Below are 19818 nucleotides of genomic sequence, written 5' to 3'. Positions count from 1 at the left end.
AGGCTGCAGCCAGGCCTGCAGCTCCCCCTCCCTCACAGCCATCCCTCACTGCTGGCATGACAGAGCTTTCTTGTCAAAGCAGAGAATCAATATGTCAGGAACTAATGGTAATGGATCACCCTGCCCCAGCACTTGCTGCCCTTCTCAGGCATGAGGTGGCATGATGGATTCCAAGAGAAGGATGTTTGCCTGAGCTTCCTGAGCCCATTCTGTTTGGAAGGAGGAAAGTATCTCCCCACCTTAACTTGATCCTGATCCTCCATCAAGCCAAAGCACAGCAGACCATGCTTAAACAGAAGAGCCAATCTCATTTAGTTTAACATTAGGCAGCTATTTCAGGAGAGGGCACAAACCCAGGAGCATCTGCTGTGTACACACAAGTACAGTATCATGGCAAGGCAGTCCTGCCTTCTGCATCCCTACCCCACACTTGTGTTGTTTAATCCACTGCTGACACCTGTGTAGGGTTCAGATGCACCTTCTCAGAGCCAGCTGCCTTCCACCAGTGTTTTGGGCAAGTTTAGGAGCCCACTGCAACTCTGGACCTGCCAGACATGAGGGATGCTGTGGCATGTGAAGGATCAAATCACAGCTGGAGTTCACCATGCTGACAGAACAAAGTATCTGAAATTAAGACACTGATTCTTGACATTTCAAACTCATTTACCCATTTTCTCCTGCAGAAGCTGCATCCTGTCACTTGCTCATGACCTTCAAGTCTCTATAAACTCAAGAGCAGCAATTGATAAATCTCTCCAGTCGTTAGAGGAGGTTTCTATGTGAAATGACAGCAGACAGGTATCATGAAAACCAGGTTTGCCCCATCAGATGTGGGAGCTGGAGTTGTTAAGGATCAGATTTGGCAATGACAGAGCCTAAAACATTGTCTCTAGGAAGATGAAGGATTTATGAGTGAGGAGACTGTGGGGAGGCAAAATGGATATCTTCATAGAAGACAGCAATTCCCTGAAGAGAGATGCCAGGAGGAGAAGAGGAGGGAAATTGCTTCTCTGAAGAAAGGTATGCACAAAACTTGTGGAACATCAGTAGCTCTCCTTCCCCCAGTGGAGAGCAGGGACCTGCAGGGCCAGCATCACCCTCCCAGCCCCAAAGCCTAAGGCAGGGTCTGTGTGGCCTGGGACTGTTGCTCAAGCAGCAGGGGAAGCACAGCCACATATTGGGCATGTTGAGATCACAGAAGTGTGATGCAACTTACCAAGAAGGCAAGAAAAAGCCTCTCAGGCACCTCCACTCTCCCCCCAGCCCCCCACTCTGCCAGACTGGGTGAGCTCCCGCTGCAGCCGTCTCAGACAGTGCTGCTGCTCTGGCCTGGGGCCAGGCAGAGCCTGTTCCTTCACAAAGAGAAACTTTATTAAACGACTTTAAAAGACTGTTAGAAGACTTTTTGGCTGTCAGAAGCAGTTCAGCAGGGCTCCTCTGCTGTGCAGGCAGCATCCCCCTGCTTTTCCTCATCATCTGGGGCAGTGTTTGCCATGCTGCAACCCAGCTCTGCAAGTCACCTCCCTGATCATGGCAGCAACTCCTGCTGTGAAGCCAGTGGAGCTGCATCCTCTCAGCCCACATTAGCTGGTCTCCACAGCCATCTGCACACTAGCAACAGTTCACAGGGAGAAAAACAGCTCTGTACTCTGGTGTTTATCAGGGATGCTTTATCTCAACATATGGGAAGGAAGGAGCAGCCAGTGAGGGCTCGTTGCTGCTGCTGGAAAATCACTCGTGTAGTTTATCATCCTGTCTGCTCTGGTCACTGCTGGCAGAAGCACCATAAAGCCTCTACAACCATCTCAGCTCTGAGCCTTCTGCTGGTGACTTGGTCTATTAGCTTTGACAGTCACTTCTCTGTCCATGTGAGAATGTACTCTTCTGTGAGAGGGGAATAACACACACCTTGGTGTCACCATGGGCCTGAGCTAGGGCTGTGCATGCTTTGGAAAGCAATGAGTACAGAGCAACCATAGCCCATGAAATCCAGGTGCTGTGCAGCCTTAGTCACACCTTCCCCACCCTGCTTTGGGCCCTACCCAGCAAAGTCCCTTGTTCTAACAACACACACTCTGAACAGAAAGCAGCTTTGCATGCCACGTGTCCACCCTAAAAACCTGTTTGGGCACCACCATTCAGACTCTTTGGCAGGGCAGCACCTGTCCTTACATTTTCAGTTCACCTTCTCCAGCTCAGACCCATCAGTTCATCTCCTGCTGCTGGATAAAATGCTCTTTTCAGGAACATCAGCTCCTCAGGCAGGATCTCAGTGGTCCCATCCAGCACCACACGTCACTCTCCATCTGCATCTGAAGTTAACAAGGCTCTTTCCCTCACACAGACATTGCTTCACCCCACTGTCCCCCACAAACAGCCCTGAAATGAGCTCCTCAGATGACAACTCTGAAAGCAGGCATGACAGAAGCACAGCCTTTTAACTAACTCTTCATAAATATATTCACTTCTCTTAGTGAATTATTTACCCTGGGCTCAGGCAGCAGATTTCACTGCTCCAAAAGGGATGCAAGAACATGGAGGAACTTTGTTGAAGAAGCTTGTCAGAACAAACATGCAACAGTGTCCTGATTCCTTCTTCCTTGCCACTCCTCTATGCCCTGCTCTGTGAAAGGACAGAGATCAGCCCAGTCTCTCCTTAAGCTGTCTGCAAAACACTCCATTTCTGATGCAGAAAAGGCCACCTTGAGGACTGTGGACACTGGCAGACTTAATTCTCTGCAGGAGACTGGAAATACGGGACTTTAGATAACTGTCACTCCCTCCTATATCAGCCTCCTCTGTAATTCTCAGTCTCTGCAGCTGAAAGGACACAGCAGAGTGACTCTGGGTTTCTGGACTGAATCCACTCCAGCATGGCTGGTTAAGCCTGCTAAGGATGGCAGCTGAAACCTGCTCACCAAGTGACACCAGTTGTCTGCAGAGAAGTGCTGGAGAGTCCTGTAAGGAGCAGGATTCTGATGGAGAGAGCAGAACTAGCAGGGAAATGAGTAGATATGGAAAGTCATCCTCACCAGTGTGCTCTGGAGAGCCCTTACCCAGTTTCCTCATCCATAGAAGCTTTCTACCAAGTACCCTGGAAGGGGACACGATGGAGAAAAAAGAGCTTAACACAGACCTCCTGGCTATTCCTGTCCTTTTCCCTTCACCTTAGTGGTCAGAGGAAAGAGCTAGGGGAGAGATTTTATTCCTGAGCATATCATTGTGAGCTCATGGTTTGGGCAGGGTTGGGAATGCTCTGTCTTGAGGGCAGCAGTTGAGTAGATGTGGTATGATCTGACTGTGCTACAGGGAGAGAGAACTCAGCCTGCAGCAACCAACCCAGAAGTGTGTTCCTCTCTAAAATGTCTCTTTATCAAAATACAATACTATCTAATAACTACAATACAGCATCAAGAGCAACACACAGAGCAAATGTCCCACGTGGGAGCTGCCTGGGATGATCTGCCAGAGACTATTCAATACCAGCACTGATGGTCATGCCACCAGTGTCTTTACAGCCAGCAGCCCTCACCTATAGAGCTGACCATCTCTCGCTGTAACAGGCTGCAATTAATTGGGTTAGCTGCTTAATGCACAATGTTTGCTGCTCAGCTCCACCAAGCCCTGTCCTTTTGTTGTCTTCCCTAACCCACATCCTTCCCTGTGATGCTACTAGGGGGTTATTATCCAATAGCATCCAATAATAAAGAGGTAGGGCTGTGCCCCAGCAAGCTGTGGCCCCTCTGCTTGGAGCAGTGCAGCAGACTTGCCTGCCTCAGTCCTTTTTGCAGTGCTGTGCCCTTCAACAGCTCAACACCACCACCCCCAGTTTGATCAGGACTGGAGAAAGAAAGGGGGTGAAAAAAGCCAGCTGGATACTCAAGTGTCTTTAAGGAGCAATCCATCACCACCACCGCTGATTGAAACCCTCCATGAGAAAAGAGCCTGAAGTCCAAACAGCACAAATGAAAATACCAACAGCTCCAGTTTATTGATGGCTTAGTTTAGTCTTCTGCAGCAAATGCCCAGTTCCAAGAACCTTTTCACAGGCTCTAGAACTGGTAATGGATTTGGGCTAATAACAGCTCTTCCCTTCTGTGAAGCTGAGGTGGAGGGAGGGAAGAAGGAAAGGAAAAGGAATTACAGTTTGGGGAAGGAACCCTCCTTGCTCCAAGTGGACAATTAGTTGTTATCAGTTAACCAGTCTGGGCCCTGCCTCTGCTCTTAAGCACAGAGTGGTTTGGGTCAGAAGGGCCCTTAAGGATCACTCAGTTCTAATCCCCCTGCCATGGGCAGGGACACCTTCCACTAGACCAGGTTGCTGTCAGCCCCATCCAACCTGCCCCTGAACACTTCCAGGAATGGGACAGCCACAGCCTCTCTGGGCAAGGTGTCCCAGGCCCTCACCACCCTCACGAGGAAGAGCTTTTTCCTTGTATCTCATCTGCATCTCCCCTCTTTCAGTTTGGAGCCATTACCCCTCGTCTTGCCCTCATAAAAAATCCCTCTCTGCCTCTCTTGTCATCCCCTTTAGACACTGGAGGCTGCTTCCCAGAGAATTCTCTTCTCCAGCCTGAACAACCCCACCTCTCTCAGCCTGTCCTCCCAGGAGAGGGACTCCAGTGCTCTCATCATCTCATCATGGCCTCCTCTGGAGTTGCTCCAACAGCTCAACTGCCTCTTCATGTTGGAGGCCCCAGAGCTGGCTGCAGCTCTGCTGGTGGGGTCTCAACAGAGAGGAATAGAGGGGGAGAATCACCTCCATCAACCCTCTGGTCATGCTTCTTGTGATGCAACCCAGAACACAGTTGGCTTTCTGGGCTGCAAGAGTACAGTGCTGGCTCATCCACCAACACCCCCAAGTCCTTCTCCTCAGACCTGCTCTCAAGGCATCCACCACACAGCGTGCATGGTCCCTCTGGATGCCATCCCTTCCCTCCAGTGTGTCAATCAACACACAGCTTGGTGTCATCTGCAAATGTGCTGAGGGTGCACTCAATCCCCTGTCCACATCACTGACAAAGATGTTAAGTATGTGGCTCCCAACACCAACCCCTGAGGAACATCACTCGTCCCTGCTCTCCACTCAGACATCAGGCAGAGCTCAAGAGTTGGGTGAGCCAACAAAGTTTTACCCCTAATTCAAATCAAACTGTAAGTACTGTTTCCAGGACTGAATTGTCCCTGACTGGCCTGCTCTCCAGGGCAGCAGAGCAGCCAGGCTCCCTGTCACACCCCTTAGGTGCAAATCCCTCTCTAGGCACTGCAGGCACAGGCAGGAGAGGGCTGACAGAGCAGCCTGAGGAGCTTTTACAGTTGGAAAAGGGATGAGAGCTTGTCTAGGCAAACCCTTACAGACAGAACAGAGATCTCCAAGCACAGACAAGGCCAGCAGTCCAAGCACCAACTGCTGCACTGAGTTTAACCACTGGCACTCACCCATGCGAGGTGGCAATCACTTTTGCAGCCAAGTGTGTAAGCTGTTACTCTTCAGAAGCCTGGCAACAGTTCGATTGCCTCTGGAAGCCCTCTCTGCCATCAGCCCCACTCCACCTGGAGATGCAGATCCACCCTCTGTGCTCCTATCAGTGCTGACAGGGAAAGGCCTCCCTGTGCCAGCCTTGTTTCCAGATGAGCTCTCTGTGTTCAGCAGGCTCAGACGACGAGGGCCCATCTGTCTGGGTGCCCTAGCAGTGTGGTACCTGGGCTTGCAAGCTCCTCCTTCCACTTGCTCCTTTTTAGAGACTTCAGAGGTGCTTGTCCTGCCTAGTCCCTTCCCCTAGGAAGAAAAACACAGCCAGCTGAAGGGCTGATCGCTGTCATACCTCCACATTCTTTGACGTGGCTCATTTTTAATTTCCAGCTCAGATCCCAGGGCTTAAGACTCTGTTTTATCAGAGACAGACTGAAATTCTTCTTGTCCATGAAGTGTGGAAAGAGATCACTGTGGGCTTTGTTAGCTGACGTGCTGCTTGCAGTGAGCACAAGGCTGTGGAAAGAGGCTACTGACATTTGATTATCACTTGGATCAGAAGAAAGAGGAAAAACAACTTTCAAAGGCAAGGCTGACACTGTTACAAATATCAGCAGAAACGACCTTCACACACAGCTAGCTTTCCCTGCTGCCAAGAACCATTCTCTCAGCCACTGTCAGCTGAATCACCAGTACACCTGAGGCAGTGCAGCTTTACATCAGCCACTGCTGCTCCAAAATCCAGGGGCTTTTCAGCAGGCAGAGAGAAAGGGTATGTGGTGGGTTGCAGCAAGCACGTTGCAAAACCTGTGCTGCCCTCCCAGCTCAAGTAGGCTGGATGGTTTTTTTCAAACTGTGATGCTAAGTGTGGGTCATCTCACCCACAACCAGGCCACCAGGTACAGGTCAGCTGAATAAGTCACCATCCACACGGGAATTTCTTACCCAGCACAACAAAGAGCTAGGCTGGCAGGCCCAGTGTTTGCTTGGGGGAAGGAGAACCACCTTCAGCACCACATGGCTAAAACCAATGAAAGGAAGGTGAAGGAAAGGCACAGATTACAGGACAGAGTCCACATCTTGCCATTGGCATTCTGGCAGGAAAAGTTCAGGAGAGAACAAAACACCAGCTGAGACCACTCCATAGCATCTAAGCTCTCTAAGCACCAAGAAAATCCCAAGCCATGTATAACCTGCAGCCCTGCTTTTGGAGGAGGGGACGGCAGCGATGTGAGGACATGGGAGAAGCCAGCTTAATAAATCCTGGCAGTACAGGATCCATCCTTACCCCAGAATCTGCAGCAAGAGCTTTTCTCTGTTCCCTGCATCACGTGGCTGTTTGATAAATTGTCTTTCCCAATAAATCCACCCCTGACTGTACACACACAGGATCCGTTGCTCTAAGTAGCCACCGAGGTGCTGTCAGGGTCATTAAATATCATTATGTGGGGCAGCTGTTCCCCAGCGTGCTGACGCAGGAATCAATCAGGCTAAAGCATGAATTTCCCCTGCACTTCTCCAAACACTGCTTTTGTCCCTCTCCATCAAGCAATGAAACAGAGAAACAGTTCTGCCTTTGAGCCAAGGTTTAGCGATGCTCGTCCAGGAATGAGCCAGCTAAAGGGAAGCCAATGGCAGATGAGGCAGGCACAGGTTGTCACAGAGACAGGATGAGGTCTGACTGATGTCTTTACCAGGAAAGAGGAGGCAGGGTGGCTGGCAGCAGGCCAGTGAGCTGAGCAGAGATTACTTTTTTAATAAAAAAACCCCCACCAAACTTCCTTTAATACCCTTTAATGAGATAACCTCTTTCCCTGAAGAACATGGGGGCTTTCAAACCTTTCATGTGCTCAGACAACAAAAGGGAAAAAAACAGCCCTTCAGGATTTTCACACCATCCAAGGTCACAATTTGTTAACTCAAGCTGTTCAGCACTGCAGACTTGAGGGCTTAACTTCCAACCTCATTTTTCTGGGTGACAACAACTTAACCCCATCTTGGATGTTCTCTAGAACAAAGGGTATCTGATCCTCTGCAGTGACTGCCAGCCACTTCCAAATAGGATCACAGTCCTTTGAACTCACAGCAAAACAGACCACACTCAGCTGGGGTCATGTCAAGTGTACTTGTGTGGTGAGAAACATTCTGAGAAACAGCTTTGCTGCCTGTTCCAAGTCAGTGAGAGCTGTAAACAGAGATGGTTCTGTGCTTGAATGGTCTGGACTCGTGAACCAGGAGACTGTTAAATTGCAGAAGTGCTGCTGGTGCTGTAACACCCTCTCTGTTAGGCCCAAACATCAATTGCTCTGTCTAGGTTATACAAAACAAGACACCTCAACGTGAGCCTCCATAACACAGACACTCCCCCAGTCTTTAAAGCCATGTATGTGTACAAGGCAGGTGCATCTTTGCCTAAGAAACCCAAGTAGCAATGTTTTCTTTCCTTTAAGGGGAATAAATCTGTCTTCTGAGTTCTTGGCAATAAGATTTTGGAGAAAGCCTGGGAATGGGGCTTCCCAAGGACAACACACCTTGGTTTGGGGTTTCCCATGCAGCACATCCCATGCTAAAGCAAGGCTCAGGAGGGAAAAAAAGCAAAGAGATGTTAAAACTAAGGGTGGAAAGGCTGACAGAAGTGCTTTTTGTTCTCAGATCAAAACAAAGATTGTTCAAAGGCTGTTGTACACATGCTGAGAGGATGAGAAACTCACTGCTGAACAGCAACTGGTGGGTATCACCATCAGCCCCCCCACAGGAGAGACTCTTCCAAATCCCTTCTGCCTCTCACGCAAACCAGATTAAAACTCCATCTCCCAGCTCACATCTGACTGAGAACAATTTGCTTTGTTTTAATCAGAAATTTCATCCTAGAACAAAAAATCCTGTTGCTCAAAGATTTATCAGGCCTGGATGACCCTTCTCAAAGAGGTTGTTTTGATGAGCACTTGCTTCCAAACAAAAAAAGATGTATCGGTAGTGTGCGGCAGGTTCCATCTGTGGTAAAGGGAGGGACAGGACAGGGCTTTGCCAAGACTCACCTATCCATCTCATGAGGGATGTCATGATTTGAAGATACTTGGTCTTCTGTACATTGAAGAAGGTGAAAGGACCCAGGAGGAGAGTGAAGGCAGCCTGGAAGGACAACAGAAACACACATTAGGTTAATCCCAGGAATTCTGCTAGTGAGATGAATTCATCAGTGAAGCAAAGCTCGCCTTGAAAGCTCACCTCCAGCCACATCTGTTTGTCACAGAGCTTTCTTTGTTGCTTAATTTTACAGCTAAGTTGGCTGAGATACAAGGGGTCAAGCAAGCTGCCTGGTATCAGAGAACATGCCTCAGGCAGAAGTAGAGCACAGGATCCTCTTGGCTCTCAGCCTCTCGCTATCACGGCTACAGCCCTCCTTTACTGACACATCTCAGTAAAAGCTCTCAGTGCAGCCTTATGGAACATTAAATATTAAATCATGGCCTCTTTGTCTGGGTACATGCTCAGTTTAGGTCTGAATAGCAATAGCAGTGACCAATCTGCTTGCATTAACATCGAAGGGGTTGCTTCAGGCTCAGCACCAATGGAGCCAGGTCTGCCTGGAACAGTTTTTCCCACGCTTGGAGTTGCTGTTTTACAGTGGGAAGTTACAACATAATGGTTAAGCTGAAAACCTGTGCAAAGGGAGGAAAAAAGAATAAACAAAGAGATACTCCTAAGAAAGAACTTCATTCACTGTGGAAATTAAAGGTGCTGTCATCAATGAAGACAGATCTTTCTTCACTGCCCTCTTAGATGTGTATTGAGACCAGTGTAACTGGGGTATGCTGCAGGACCAGTTTGCTGCAGCTTTTTCAACTGGGTTGCAAAATACATCCAAAACTGGAAATTAGGACTATACAGCTTTCTCTGGGAATTCCTTCCAGTTCTCTCTTGGGGCATGCAAAGCAACCATGCTGTCAGCCTACGGTGTCCTGTGCACTACCATCACCTCTGCCTGCACCCCAAGTGGCACTCAAGCCCTGCCTACTCCATACAGAAAAGGCTTTACTACAGGAAGACAGATCTTAACTGAGGTCTGAATGTGAACTGAGAGAAGCTACTTGTGACTTTTTGGGATCAAAAATGAGTGATAGAGAGCCCTACCTGTCAACCATGGGGTGGCACGGGCTAGTGATACACTAACGGGTCCAAAAGCTGTAAGCAAGCAGGATCTACAAAGCCACAGCACACAGGTTACAGATTTCTTGAGCATCTCAGAGGAGTTTTTAAGACAAACACTCAACATTAATATTTACACATTGCTCTTTGCCATGACTTCTTAAAGCAGTTCTGAAGAAAGGTGACAGCAGAAGGGAAGAACTGGGACTCAAAGGGCAGGCTGTGGAGCCTTAAGGTCTCAGTCGACCCCAACAGAGTCAGGGACAGAGCCAAGCCCAAGCTATTTTAAGACTAGTACAACCCCAAGAAACCTTTTTTTTTTCCTTTTGAGACAGTGTCAGAATATCTGCAAGGCAAATTGGAAATGCCTTGCATCACAAGTATTCTCAGACAGCCCCAGTAAACCCAGAAGGGGACCAGAGGAGAGAACTCTTGGCTTCACACGTCGCTCAGTGAGGATGTATTCTGATCAGAGGTCATCTTTTACACCAAGTCTTGTTTTTTCCTGCTTGCAATTAAAAGGGTGACTGAAAGCAAGCCCAGAATTCAGATTTGTGAAGCAACTGAAGATCCTCGGAGGAAACACTGAAATCACACGGAATACACCACCACAGGCACAACTGGCAAGGCTAATTGCCAAGTGAAGACACTTCCAGTTTTAACTCAGAAGCGAATCAGCCAGTTACAAGTCTTTTTTTACTCTTCTCCCTCTTGTTCCTTTCTTCTAGTCAGGAGCTTAAACCCCTCTCTCCTGCCCTTTGCAGAGTGCTTCTCCATCCTAGGATAGCACACAAACCTCAAAGGACTCAACTTTAGACTATGGAGTGACGTAAGCCAAGGGCTCAGAGTAAACCAAAGTAGATACCAAGTCTCTTAGTGGAAATTATTCTCGAGTTTGTGACTAATCTCTTTCAACCTCCTCTCTCAACACAGCCTCCCTTCATGTTAATAGCTCCTGCGTCAGAAAGAGCCGAAACAAAGAGCCAGACAAAGGCTGGTGATAATTAAGGAACAGGTGTCTTCTGCAAATTAGACTGCACCAGAACCAATTGGTAAAACAGCTCCTCAAACCATGGCAATGACTGACATAAGATGACTGAGCATTGAAGCAGCTGGGTCTAAAACATCCATTTGTCATAAGTACCAAGGAAAGAGTTGTGCAAAGGTGGAACTGGGGCTCAGCTGCTGGAAAGCATCAAAAGCATCATTAAGTGCTGGAAGAATCTGGGTCTCTGACATGCTCCCCAACATCTGCTAATGAAGCAGAAAGAATTCTTCAGGCTGTTAACACTCCACTTTCTGCTGTTATTCTCCAGTGCTGAAGGCATCTTAAACAACTGCTTTCATTGAGTGACTCTTCCAGCTCTCTTCCTCTGTGGGCTTCACTGCTCAGTTCACGGGGAGGAGATACAAGTCGTGACTGAACGGCTGGATTCCCCTCCCACCCCTTAAAGTGAGCTGTATCTTTGGTTCTTAACAAGATCCTGGAGCTGGTCCAAAGAAACCAAGTGAGAGATGAATTAAAATGCAGTAGAAATGTATTACTTCTTCCACTTGACACCCATTAGTGATCCAGGATGGATATCCATGGATCAATACAAATGATGCTAAGGCCTGCAAAGAGATGAGGTTGCCCTGCTTTGCAGTGCCAACCACTTTTAGGAAGGGAAGCCACAACACAGAGTGAACTGTTTGAGAGGAGAAAGGCAGGGAAGAGGACATTAAACAGGCAGATTAACATCACTTCAAGGTGAAATTGGGTACAGCTCCACAGGTTCATCAGAGGTCAGAAACGAGGGGGCAGTTCCTGGCCAACAACCAGGACACGAGAGGTGAGGTCTCAGTCTCTGGAGAACCCCAAGGACAGGAAACCTATTTAAAAAACACATCCCCAAAAGGTGGAGAAGAAAACACAATGCTTAGGAGAATGTCTACTTGCTCTGCCTCGCTTTGCCAGACACCTAAGTGCTCTTCCAACCCATTAATTAGTTTCATAACTTCTCCCTAAGGAAAAAAGTAAGCCCAAATAAGCAGCTCAGACACATACCCAAACTTTCCACCTGATGTTTTCCAAGCTCAAGTTTCCCCTAGAGGGATATTAATTTACCAAGTGCTTCATTAGACATATAATTCAAACAATCTAAAATCTACATAGAAAACTGCAGTCAGCCCTGCCAGAAATCAAATGTGCAGAGCTCCAGTGCACCAGAAAGCTCTCCTCAATCTCCAGTTCACCTCTTGAGCTAGTTGAGATGTTTTCCAGTTCATCATTCTCTCCCTAAGCTTCAGCAAATTAACCCAAGGCAGGATGAGCACAGTCTACTTTTATTAAGGATTTTTCTACTAGTGAAGTGGTTTCCTATTAGAGACAAGCAGGTGTACAGGACTGAGTCATTGTTAACCTTAAACAAAGGTAAGGGAATCCTCCCTTTGGCTAAGAAGGAAGATAAGATCTATTAAATGGTGTTGATACTCACAAGGGGGCAGAGAGAAACCTTCACTGTGTTTTTCCACATGTCTGGCTATTAAGAGTGGTTCCCTAATTCATCTCCAGGCTCTACCAGTTAAATGGGAAAGGCCAGACAAGTCACCAGGCTTGCTGCAGAGGGTACGTGGAACCCACACACAGTAAATAATGCAACAGACACAAAGTTCTTTCTTTTTCCTTCCCTTCTCAGGCTGAAAAACAGCATGAAGATCCATTACCAGAAAACCAACATTTTCCTTGCTTTTACTGACATTTCCAGTCAGAATATTAGCGAGTGCAGAGGGAAGAACAGCATCTTGTCACCTTGAATTACGTTCTTCCCTGCAGGCTAGTAGGAGCCATGAGCAGCACACCAGCCTGCTCAACCCCTGGGAGGGTCTTCACATTCATTTCTCCCACCAAGCCAAGCCTAAGCAGTACAGGCACCAAGGTTTGGGAGCTTCTCTGAGTTGGCAGCTCAGCTGACACCACTTTCCCAGCCTCTGCACTTGTCAGCTCTTAGTATTTCAAAGCGAAAAGCAGGCTGGTCAACCCAAGTCTTCTTGCCACAGGGGAAACTATCTAGGGCTTACCAGTGCCTGCAATATATTTTTATATGTATTTCTACATTTCTAAAAGTATATTTTATTAAAGCTCTTATGTTAAAACTTGGTTACATAACCTTGTTTTTATTGGCTTATCTTAAAAAAGCAAAAGCAAGATCAAGCGTTAATAGGACATCTGGCTGGTTTTATCAGCTTATTTCCAGCCAAGAGGACCACCAAGAGAGCTCTCAACCACTAAGTGACGGCCAGCTGATGCCAAGAGTCTTTCAGACCATGCAAACATGCTTTCAGCAGGTCAGAGGGCTATATTGACTAAACAGGTTCTTGATTGACCTGAAGGCTCCATCTATCACTCTGAATCAAGTACAGCTCAATAGCTTTCATCCGCTTCCAAGCACGCAGCTTCTACAGAAAAAGCCAATACAGCTCAGGAAGCATAATTAGCATCCCAAACATAGCTGATTCATGTATTAGATGCAGTAGGTGCAGCATTATGGCTAGTGCCTGCATACATTTGCAAGGGGACCAGCTCTGAAAACCAGCTTCATTCATAACTGTCATCAGAACTTGCTTTTTTTTTCATGCTCCATAAACTCGTCTGGAAGAATTTCATCTGTCTTTTGGTGAATTAAAAACAGTAGCTACTGGTTTTGTTGATTCAGAGCCTGGAAACTTTCAGACATGTTGAGTAGAGGCATCATATTCACCCAAGCAAAGTGAGACCATGAAGATGAACCTTGGTAAATGCAGCAAATACACCAGGAGCAGAGCAAAAAAAGTCGTTTGAGAGGTTTTGAATGAATGCATTAGTGTGGCCCAGGGCTATCATACCAGAGCTGATAAGCCTCAGACATCAGGCCAAGAATCCCCAAGTTTTAATATGCAGATGGCAAAGAGGTGATGTTGTGCTCTCACCTGAAATATCTCCCTTTGGGCTGAAGCCACAGTCACCCTTCCTTTTCCTTTCCTCCTCCCAGTCTTCTTCATCCTCATTCAAAACCAGAACTCATCCCAAGCCAAATCATTCTATGGAGGCTCTTGCTTCCCCTTGATAGAAGTGCCAACATCTCAGGCAAACTTCACTGTCGGATGGTATCAACTCCACCTCTGCAGATATTGATGTTCAGATTTCACAGCTGTAGAGCACTAATATTTCTTCCCCTAAAGACACATAACCCTGCTCTAATGGGCAGCCAAGCTGACAACACAAAATGGGACCACTTTGCCACCTTAGCTGGAAAGCTTTATACAGCACTATGGGTACAGCAGCAGGAAGATGCAAGCTCTACTGACTGAGCACCTCCCAGAGGAAGCTTTGCTTGATTCAGTGCTCAGACACAAGGCAAGTCTCCTTGAGCAGAGCAGTGAACAGCAGACATTTCACACACGCTGTCAGGAGTGGCAACTGTGACACCCGTTCTGCTTCTGCAAGACATCCCTGAGCTCAGAGCTATTTCACAACCCAGATGAGCGCTACAAGAGACAGACAAAACAACCCAACAAACCCAGACTCTGGTGGTACAGAGATCAAACAAGAGGTAAGGAGAAGCAGGGACTGGCTGCTTTGTTCCCACCTCAGGTACTCTCCTCTAGAGCATGTCTAAAGAGACATCTAGCAAAAAAATCCAACATCACACAACCCAGGTCAGTGCTTTTATCCCTGACTGGAAGCTGAACCAGACTTATCATCCTTAGTAGAGCAGTTTCTTAGGAATCTGTTCCTACTCACATCCTCAGGGAATTTTTAGGGCTGACTTTGGAGAGAAATGTTAAATGTGAGGTGCTTTCCCCACTCCATAAAGAATGCAGAGCATTATAGCACTTCAGAGCCATTTGCAGCCCCACCAACACCTACCTGCAGCCTCTGGTAGTTGCTCTGCACACACTTCCAGTTGTGGCAAATGCTCCCCAGCTGCAGGCTCCAGGGCTTCAGTGCTTCTCAGAAAGCACGTATGGGGAAAAGGGTCTTAAGTGCAACGTGGTCCCCTCTCTGCCATCTCTCCTCCCCTTCTCTAAGGTGACAAGGCCACGTTTCTCTACTGCATGAGCTCATATCTCAAGCTAGAGAGCCAGATGGCACATCAGTGAGGGCTGCCATCCAAGCTTACGTTGGTAAAGCTTTACCCCTTGCAGTGGACAGTACAAATATAAATACATGAAAGGAGTCTGATTGTTCAGGAAGGAGCTTTTTAGAGAGCTGCAAAAAAACCCCAAATCAAACTGAAGATCCACAGCCTCTCAAGGCTGCAGGCAGGGCTACAGCAGGGGCCATGCTGATAGACAGCAAGTTATCAGCAGACAAGCGATTATGAAGCTCTGAAAGTTGGTTGAAAAGAGATAAACCAGACACAGAATGAGGATTGCTCAAAGAAGTTGCAAGGCAAAAGGGATTTTAACCTCCTGATCCCCTGTAGTGTCAGGAAATCACAAAGGAGGGAGGATGCAACTGCCAGACATCCCACAAGGAACATTTCTAGATAAAGAAACAAGGGCAGTTACGCTCAGAGTGCAGCAGGCATCTGCTGCCACAGCAGCTCCGGTAATTAACGCGCTGCTCTCGGGACACCTGGCAGAGCTTCATACTCATAACTCACACCAAGCACATTGCTGGCACCAAGGAGCCCTCACCCACCTTTCTCCCCAGTACCTTAAGGCAGGGAGGAAGTATCCTCCAAGAACTAAGCCTTCAGCTGCCTCCAGGCCGGTTTTTGTCAGGGAAGCAAGTGGCATTTCACCCATCCACACCCACGGTACCCTTTAAGCCAGATGCTGCCTCTCACGGCTCCTGTGCCACAGTGGAAGAGCTTCTGGAAGAGATGGAAAGAAGCACCTGTATCCCTAAATCTCCTGACTTTAAGGGATCTGAGATTTTCAAAGGCTCTAGCCCAGCATCAGCTTTTGATTTTGACTGTCCACCCAGCAAACAAGTGTACTTGTCCCTGCTGCTGTCCCTTGCAAGCTCTGATCTTGCTGAGCATCCAACACACCAAGGACCAGGTGGCAACTGAGCAGTCCCTAAATGCAGCTCTGGGATGACAATGCAGCAGCAGCAGCACATAGACAGCAAGGCAGTACTAGAGGGTGTTGCTCACCCCATGGCCACAGCCTCTTTCTGGAGCTGGCCCATCTCTGAGGCCAGGAACGTTCCACTCTGAAAAGAACATCCTAGAAAAACAACTCTTCCTCCTCTTTAAAAGTGAAAGGATCCAGACACAAAGTGTTTTCAGAAAGTCATTTGGTGCAAGGATTGCAGTCCCTGGCACACCTGGGCTGTGCAGGATCACAGCCAGCAGCACGTTTGTGCTCTCTGGGGTAAATACACTTCCATTATCATTTTTCACAACAAGAGAAAGATGGAGGCCAGCACAAACCCTGAGGTGACTGGCATCTCATTTTTCATCATCAGAGTATTTCTGGCACAGCCATTTCCAGCATCTTGTAATCACTTTACCGCCTCCTTGACCCCTGGCTCCCCCTTATTCTGCATCTCCTAATTGCATCTGAACAAGTAGGAGGAAAGCAGCAAAGTGGATAGATGCAGGAGAGCTGAATGGTTGGCTTGTGATACTTGGAAGGACAGCAGAGAAGTTGCAGAGCCAGGTTTGGCTGTACCCCCCCTTCCCCAGCTTGCTGTGACTTCCCACAGGCTATGAAACAGGAGCCTTCCTCCTTCCTGACACTGGGTAACCTTGAGGAGTCATCCCCCACCACCCCAGTTTATTAGGATGGTACATGAGATTAATGAGTTCCATCTAAAGTGTGAAGGAGTAATCATTATACATAGACACTGCCCAAAATTTGTGCATATTCATAGCCTCTCCTGGCAGGCTATTGGCCACTACAGCAACAATTATATTGACTACAAAAGCCCCTAGGTCAGACAGCATTCAGCGAGGGAGACATGGACCAGTGTGACATGGATGCTCAGAGGGCCCTGCAAACATATCAAACTACAAACTGCCAGGGTTAGGAGGTACTAGGGTTCAGCAAGGATGATTGCTCCTGAAGGCCACTAACTCCTTGTCTGCCACAACATAAACACTGCCTTCCACCACTATGCTGTTGTTTTTCCTCTTTTTCCCCTACAGACTTCTCAGTTGAGATTCTTCAGCTACCTGAAGGATGTAGGTTCAGGGACAGCTTTATCCTCCTCACTGTGTCAGACAGGAGTTGCCTGAAGGGAAAGGAAGTGTCTCACACTTGGTAACTGCTTTGCAGCAGCAGAAAAGCAAGAGATAAAGCCTTGTTGGCCTGGGGCTAGCAGGGAGTTTGCTTTGCTCTGAGCCTCCTCCTGTACAGTGCACACCAACCTGGTGCAACAGGCTTGGCAGATCAGCTCTGCCTGAGAGCATTATATCGACTTCAACTTACAAGATAAATCCCAGCTGCATTATTTGTATTTATAGTCCTGCTTACAGAAGCATGAGCCACGTGTGGGATTTGCTGATGTAATCCAAAAATCCACATTTTTGGACAAGAGCGTCAGTGATCTCACCCAGCCACAAAGCGCAATTTAGGAGGATGTTAAGAAGTTAAACACTTATTTAGGAGTAGAGGCACGGGTCTGTCCAGAGCTCTTTCCTCCACAACCTCTGGTAACGTTCAGAGTGGCATAACCACACAGTTCTGCAGCCCTGGTGCTTTGTACCTGTGTAGTAAGGAATTCATGGCAATTTCAGGGAAGGAGAGATCAGACTGCTGTCTCATTCGATGGAAATGCTGATGTGAAGCTTGCAGGCAGCAAGGTCAGACCTCCATTTAAAAACAAAACTGTTGTTAGAGCACCAAACAAAATGCTGGAAAAATATGTTGGTGAGAAAGGCTGGGATTGAATCTCCCAAGGGAGTGCTTTAGCTGATTTAACAGGTCTCCTCCAACCCGGGTTTCTAGGATGCTGTCACCAGCCACTGCACAAATAACAGGGGGGATGCATTTGTTACTTATATTCTCAAGTGTTCAAAAAATGCAAGATCTGTGAGTCTGATGGAACAATCTAGTCCAAAAACAAAGAACTGCAAAAGGCCCTTTTAAAACCATTACACGAGCAGGTGATCAGAAACATACTGATTCTGGTACATGCCCTGTTTGGGCGAGAATGTTCTCCAGTAGCATGAGAGAACAGCGGCAGTTTTGGTGCCTTGCTGCACAAGTGAGCACACTCCAAATGCTGCTTTATTTAGGAAAAGCAGCAGCATGGCATCTCAGCCTTGCCAGGGTGGCTCTGCTGAGTAGCAGTGGCTGTAGTCTGAGCCAAATAAACACCACTGGTGAGTTCCTAACCACAGGATGCACACAGAAGCAAACAGATCTATCTAGAGACACTTCTTTGCCCAATTTCTTTAGCTGGCTTGTTTCCAAAGTTCACACCCACCATCCAGCATCAATAAACCAAACCAAACATTAAAGCCAGCAGGACAGTCTTCTATAGGGAAGCCAAATGCATCTGAGCTCACCAACGGCCTCTGTCCATCACATCAGCCACCTTGCTTCTCTGAAGGGCTGGTGGCACCTGCAGCCCACCCAGCCAGGCATAGAAGCAGGACAGCACTCTGCCCTTCCACACAGCCCTTGGCAGCCAGCTGGAGCCAGGGGGAAAGGGCTGGCCCTTTGCAAAAGCTCAGCATCCAAATGACAGCGTAACCCAAGCTCTGCTTAAGGAAAAAACACATCTCATTGTGAAGTGAACAGACAGCTCTGTGCAGAAAACACATTCCAGTCCCCTGCACTATTGATTTGCCAGTGAAAAGAGACAAGATAATCCTTTAAAGTCAGTTACTTCAATGCATGGTCTTGTAGTTGCTTCACTACAGTACCAAAAGCTGACTCTCCCACCCAGCCCTAGCAGCAGGGAGACTTGCCATCTGGCTGATGTTTCTTGTACACAAAATGCAATCAGTTACAAGGAAAGCAATAAAAAGTCACACACCAGAAGCTTAGGTCACCAGCACAAGTTTATATTCCACTTTCAGAACAACATACTCATCTACCTCTCCTATCAGGTCAGGAAAAACCTTTTATTCACAAGGCCTGTTACTATCTGAAGTTTCTCTTGCATTATGAAACAAGGGGCGTGGGAAACTCCAGAAGAGACAGACTATCTGTCATAGGCATATGAGGAGTGAGCAATCGAAAGAATTTATTGACAAGCCCATAGAAGAAGAATGGACTAGGCTGAAGGAGGCAGGATTTATGCCATATTAACAAGGCTGTGCACCAACTTCAGCCTGATTAGCTTCACAATATAAGAGCTGAGAATTGCCTTCCCATCCCACACCCAGACACCATTTATTTTGAATGAACTTGGCTCCTCTTCTTCATCAACCACTTCAGAGCAAAGCAGCAACTTCCCTGACCTTACTTTTTAGGAGCTGACTAGATGAGAGGCATGAGAAGACTCCAATCAGCCCCCGAGACCAGGCTTTTAGCCAAGCAAAGCTGTATTTCAGAGGCACCTGTAACAAGCAGTTAGGGCTATTGATATTTATGCTTAATGCAGTACTAAGCCCTCTCCTGCCACAGCAATGGCTCAGGACTCAGGTGCCTGTACATACAGAAATAATGGCATAATATTCTTGCCCCTTGAGAGGCTTTTCCTTATTTTGAAGGCTTTCAGAACTGCTTCTATGCACAGAAGTAGCAGGCTTCTTTTTTGTATAGCTGTTTCTTGTTCTTTATCAGTATCACAATAAAAAACACATCAGAGAATTTGTGGTAAGGAATATAATACAGTATCTTTGGCAAGAAGCTCTTACCACTAATAACTTCTTGCAGGATATACAGGGTGTCCTGCTAATAAGTGCTCCAATCCTGCTGCATCTTTACTGTAAGCTGAGGTAACCTGGAACATTGTGTTACTGTTTAAACAATTTATTTAAACAAGATGATAGCTTCACTTTCCATCAGCTTTCCTGCCTTTCCCCTGCAAACCCCAGGAGCCCAGGGCAAGCACCCCAATCCTTTTTGATTGATGTGCTGTGAAATCAGCCCTCCCTGCTCCAGCCACCTGCCAGTGAAGCATCTACCTTCCCCACCGCTGGCTCTCAAGGTCTCTAGACACAGAGACCTGTAAGAATAAATATCCAAGAGACAGCAGCTGTGACCCATTTATTACCGGATGCTGCTGCAGGGTGCAGCTGAGGAAGGCAGAGCACAGGAAAAGCGCT

At 47.5% G+C, this 19818-nt stretch overlaps 1 protein-coding gene across 3 annotated transcripts in view; it reads right to left on the bottom strand.

Moving 5' to 3' along the window:
• Nucleotides 1–19818, bottom strand: part of TMEM104 (transmembrane protein 104) — a 44862-nt gene that overhangs the window by 8301 nt on the left and 16743 nt on the right. For all 3 annotated transcript variants that reach the window (XM_062011078.1, XM_062011080.1, XM_062011079.1), the window contains exon 9: nt 8512–8605. In XM_062011078.1, coding sequence (XP_061867062.1) covers nt 8512–8605 — 94 coding nt within the window. The remainder of the gene's footprint in view (nt 1–8511; nt 8606–19818) is intronic.

Source organism: Colius striatus, chromosome 18 (genome assembly GCF_028858725.1).
Source record: "Colius striatus isolate bColStr4 chromosome 18, bColStr4.1.hap1, whole genome shotgun sequence".
Classification (NCBI taxonomy): Eukaryota; Metazoa; Chordata; class Aves; order Coliiformes; family Coliidae; genus Colius; species Colius striatus.
The sequence above is the reverse complement of the archived record's forward strand: the minus strand, read 5'-3'. Positions and strand labels throughout refer to the sequence as shown.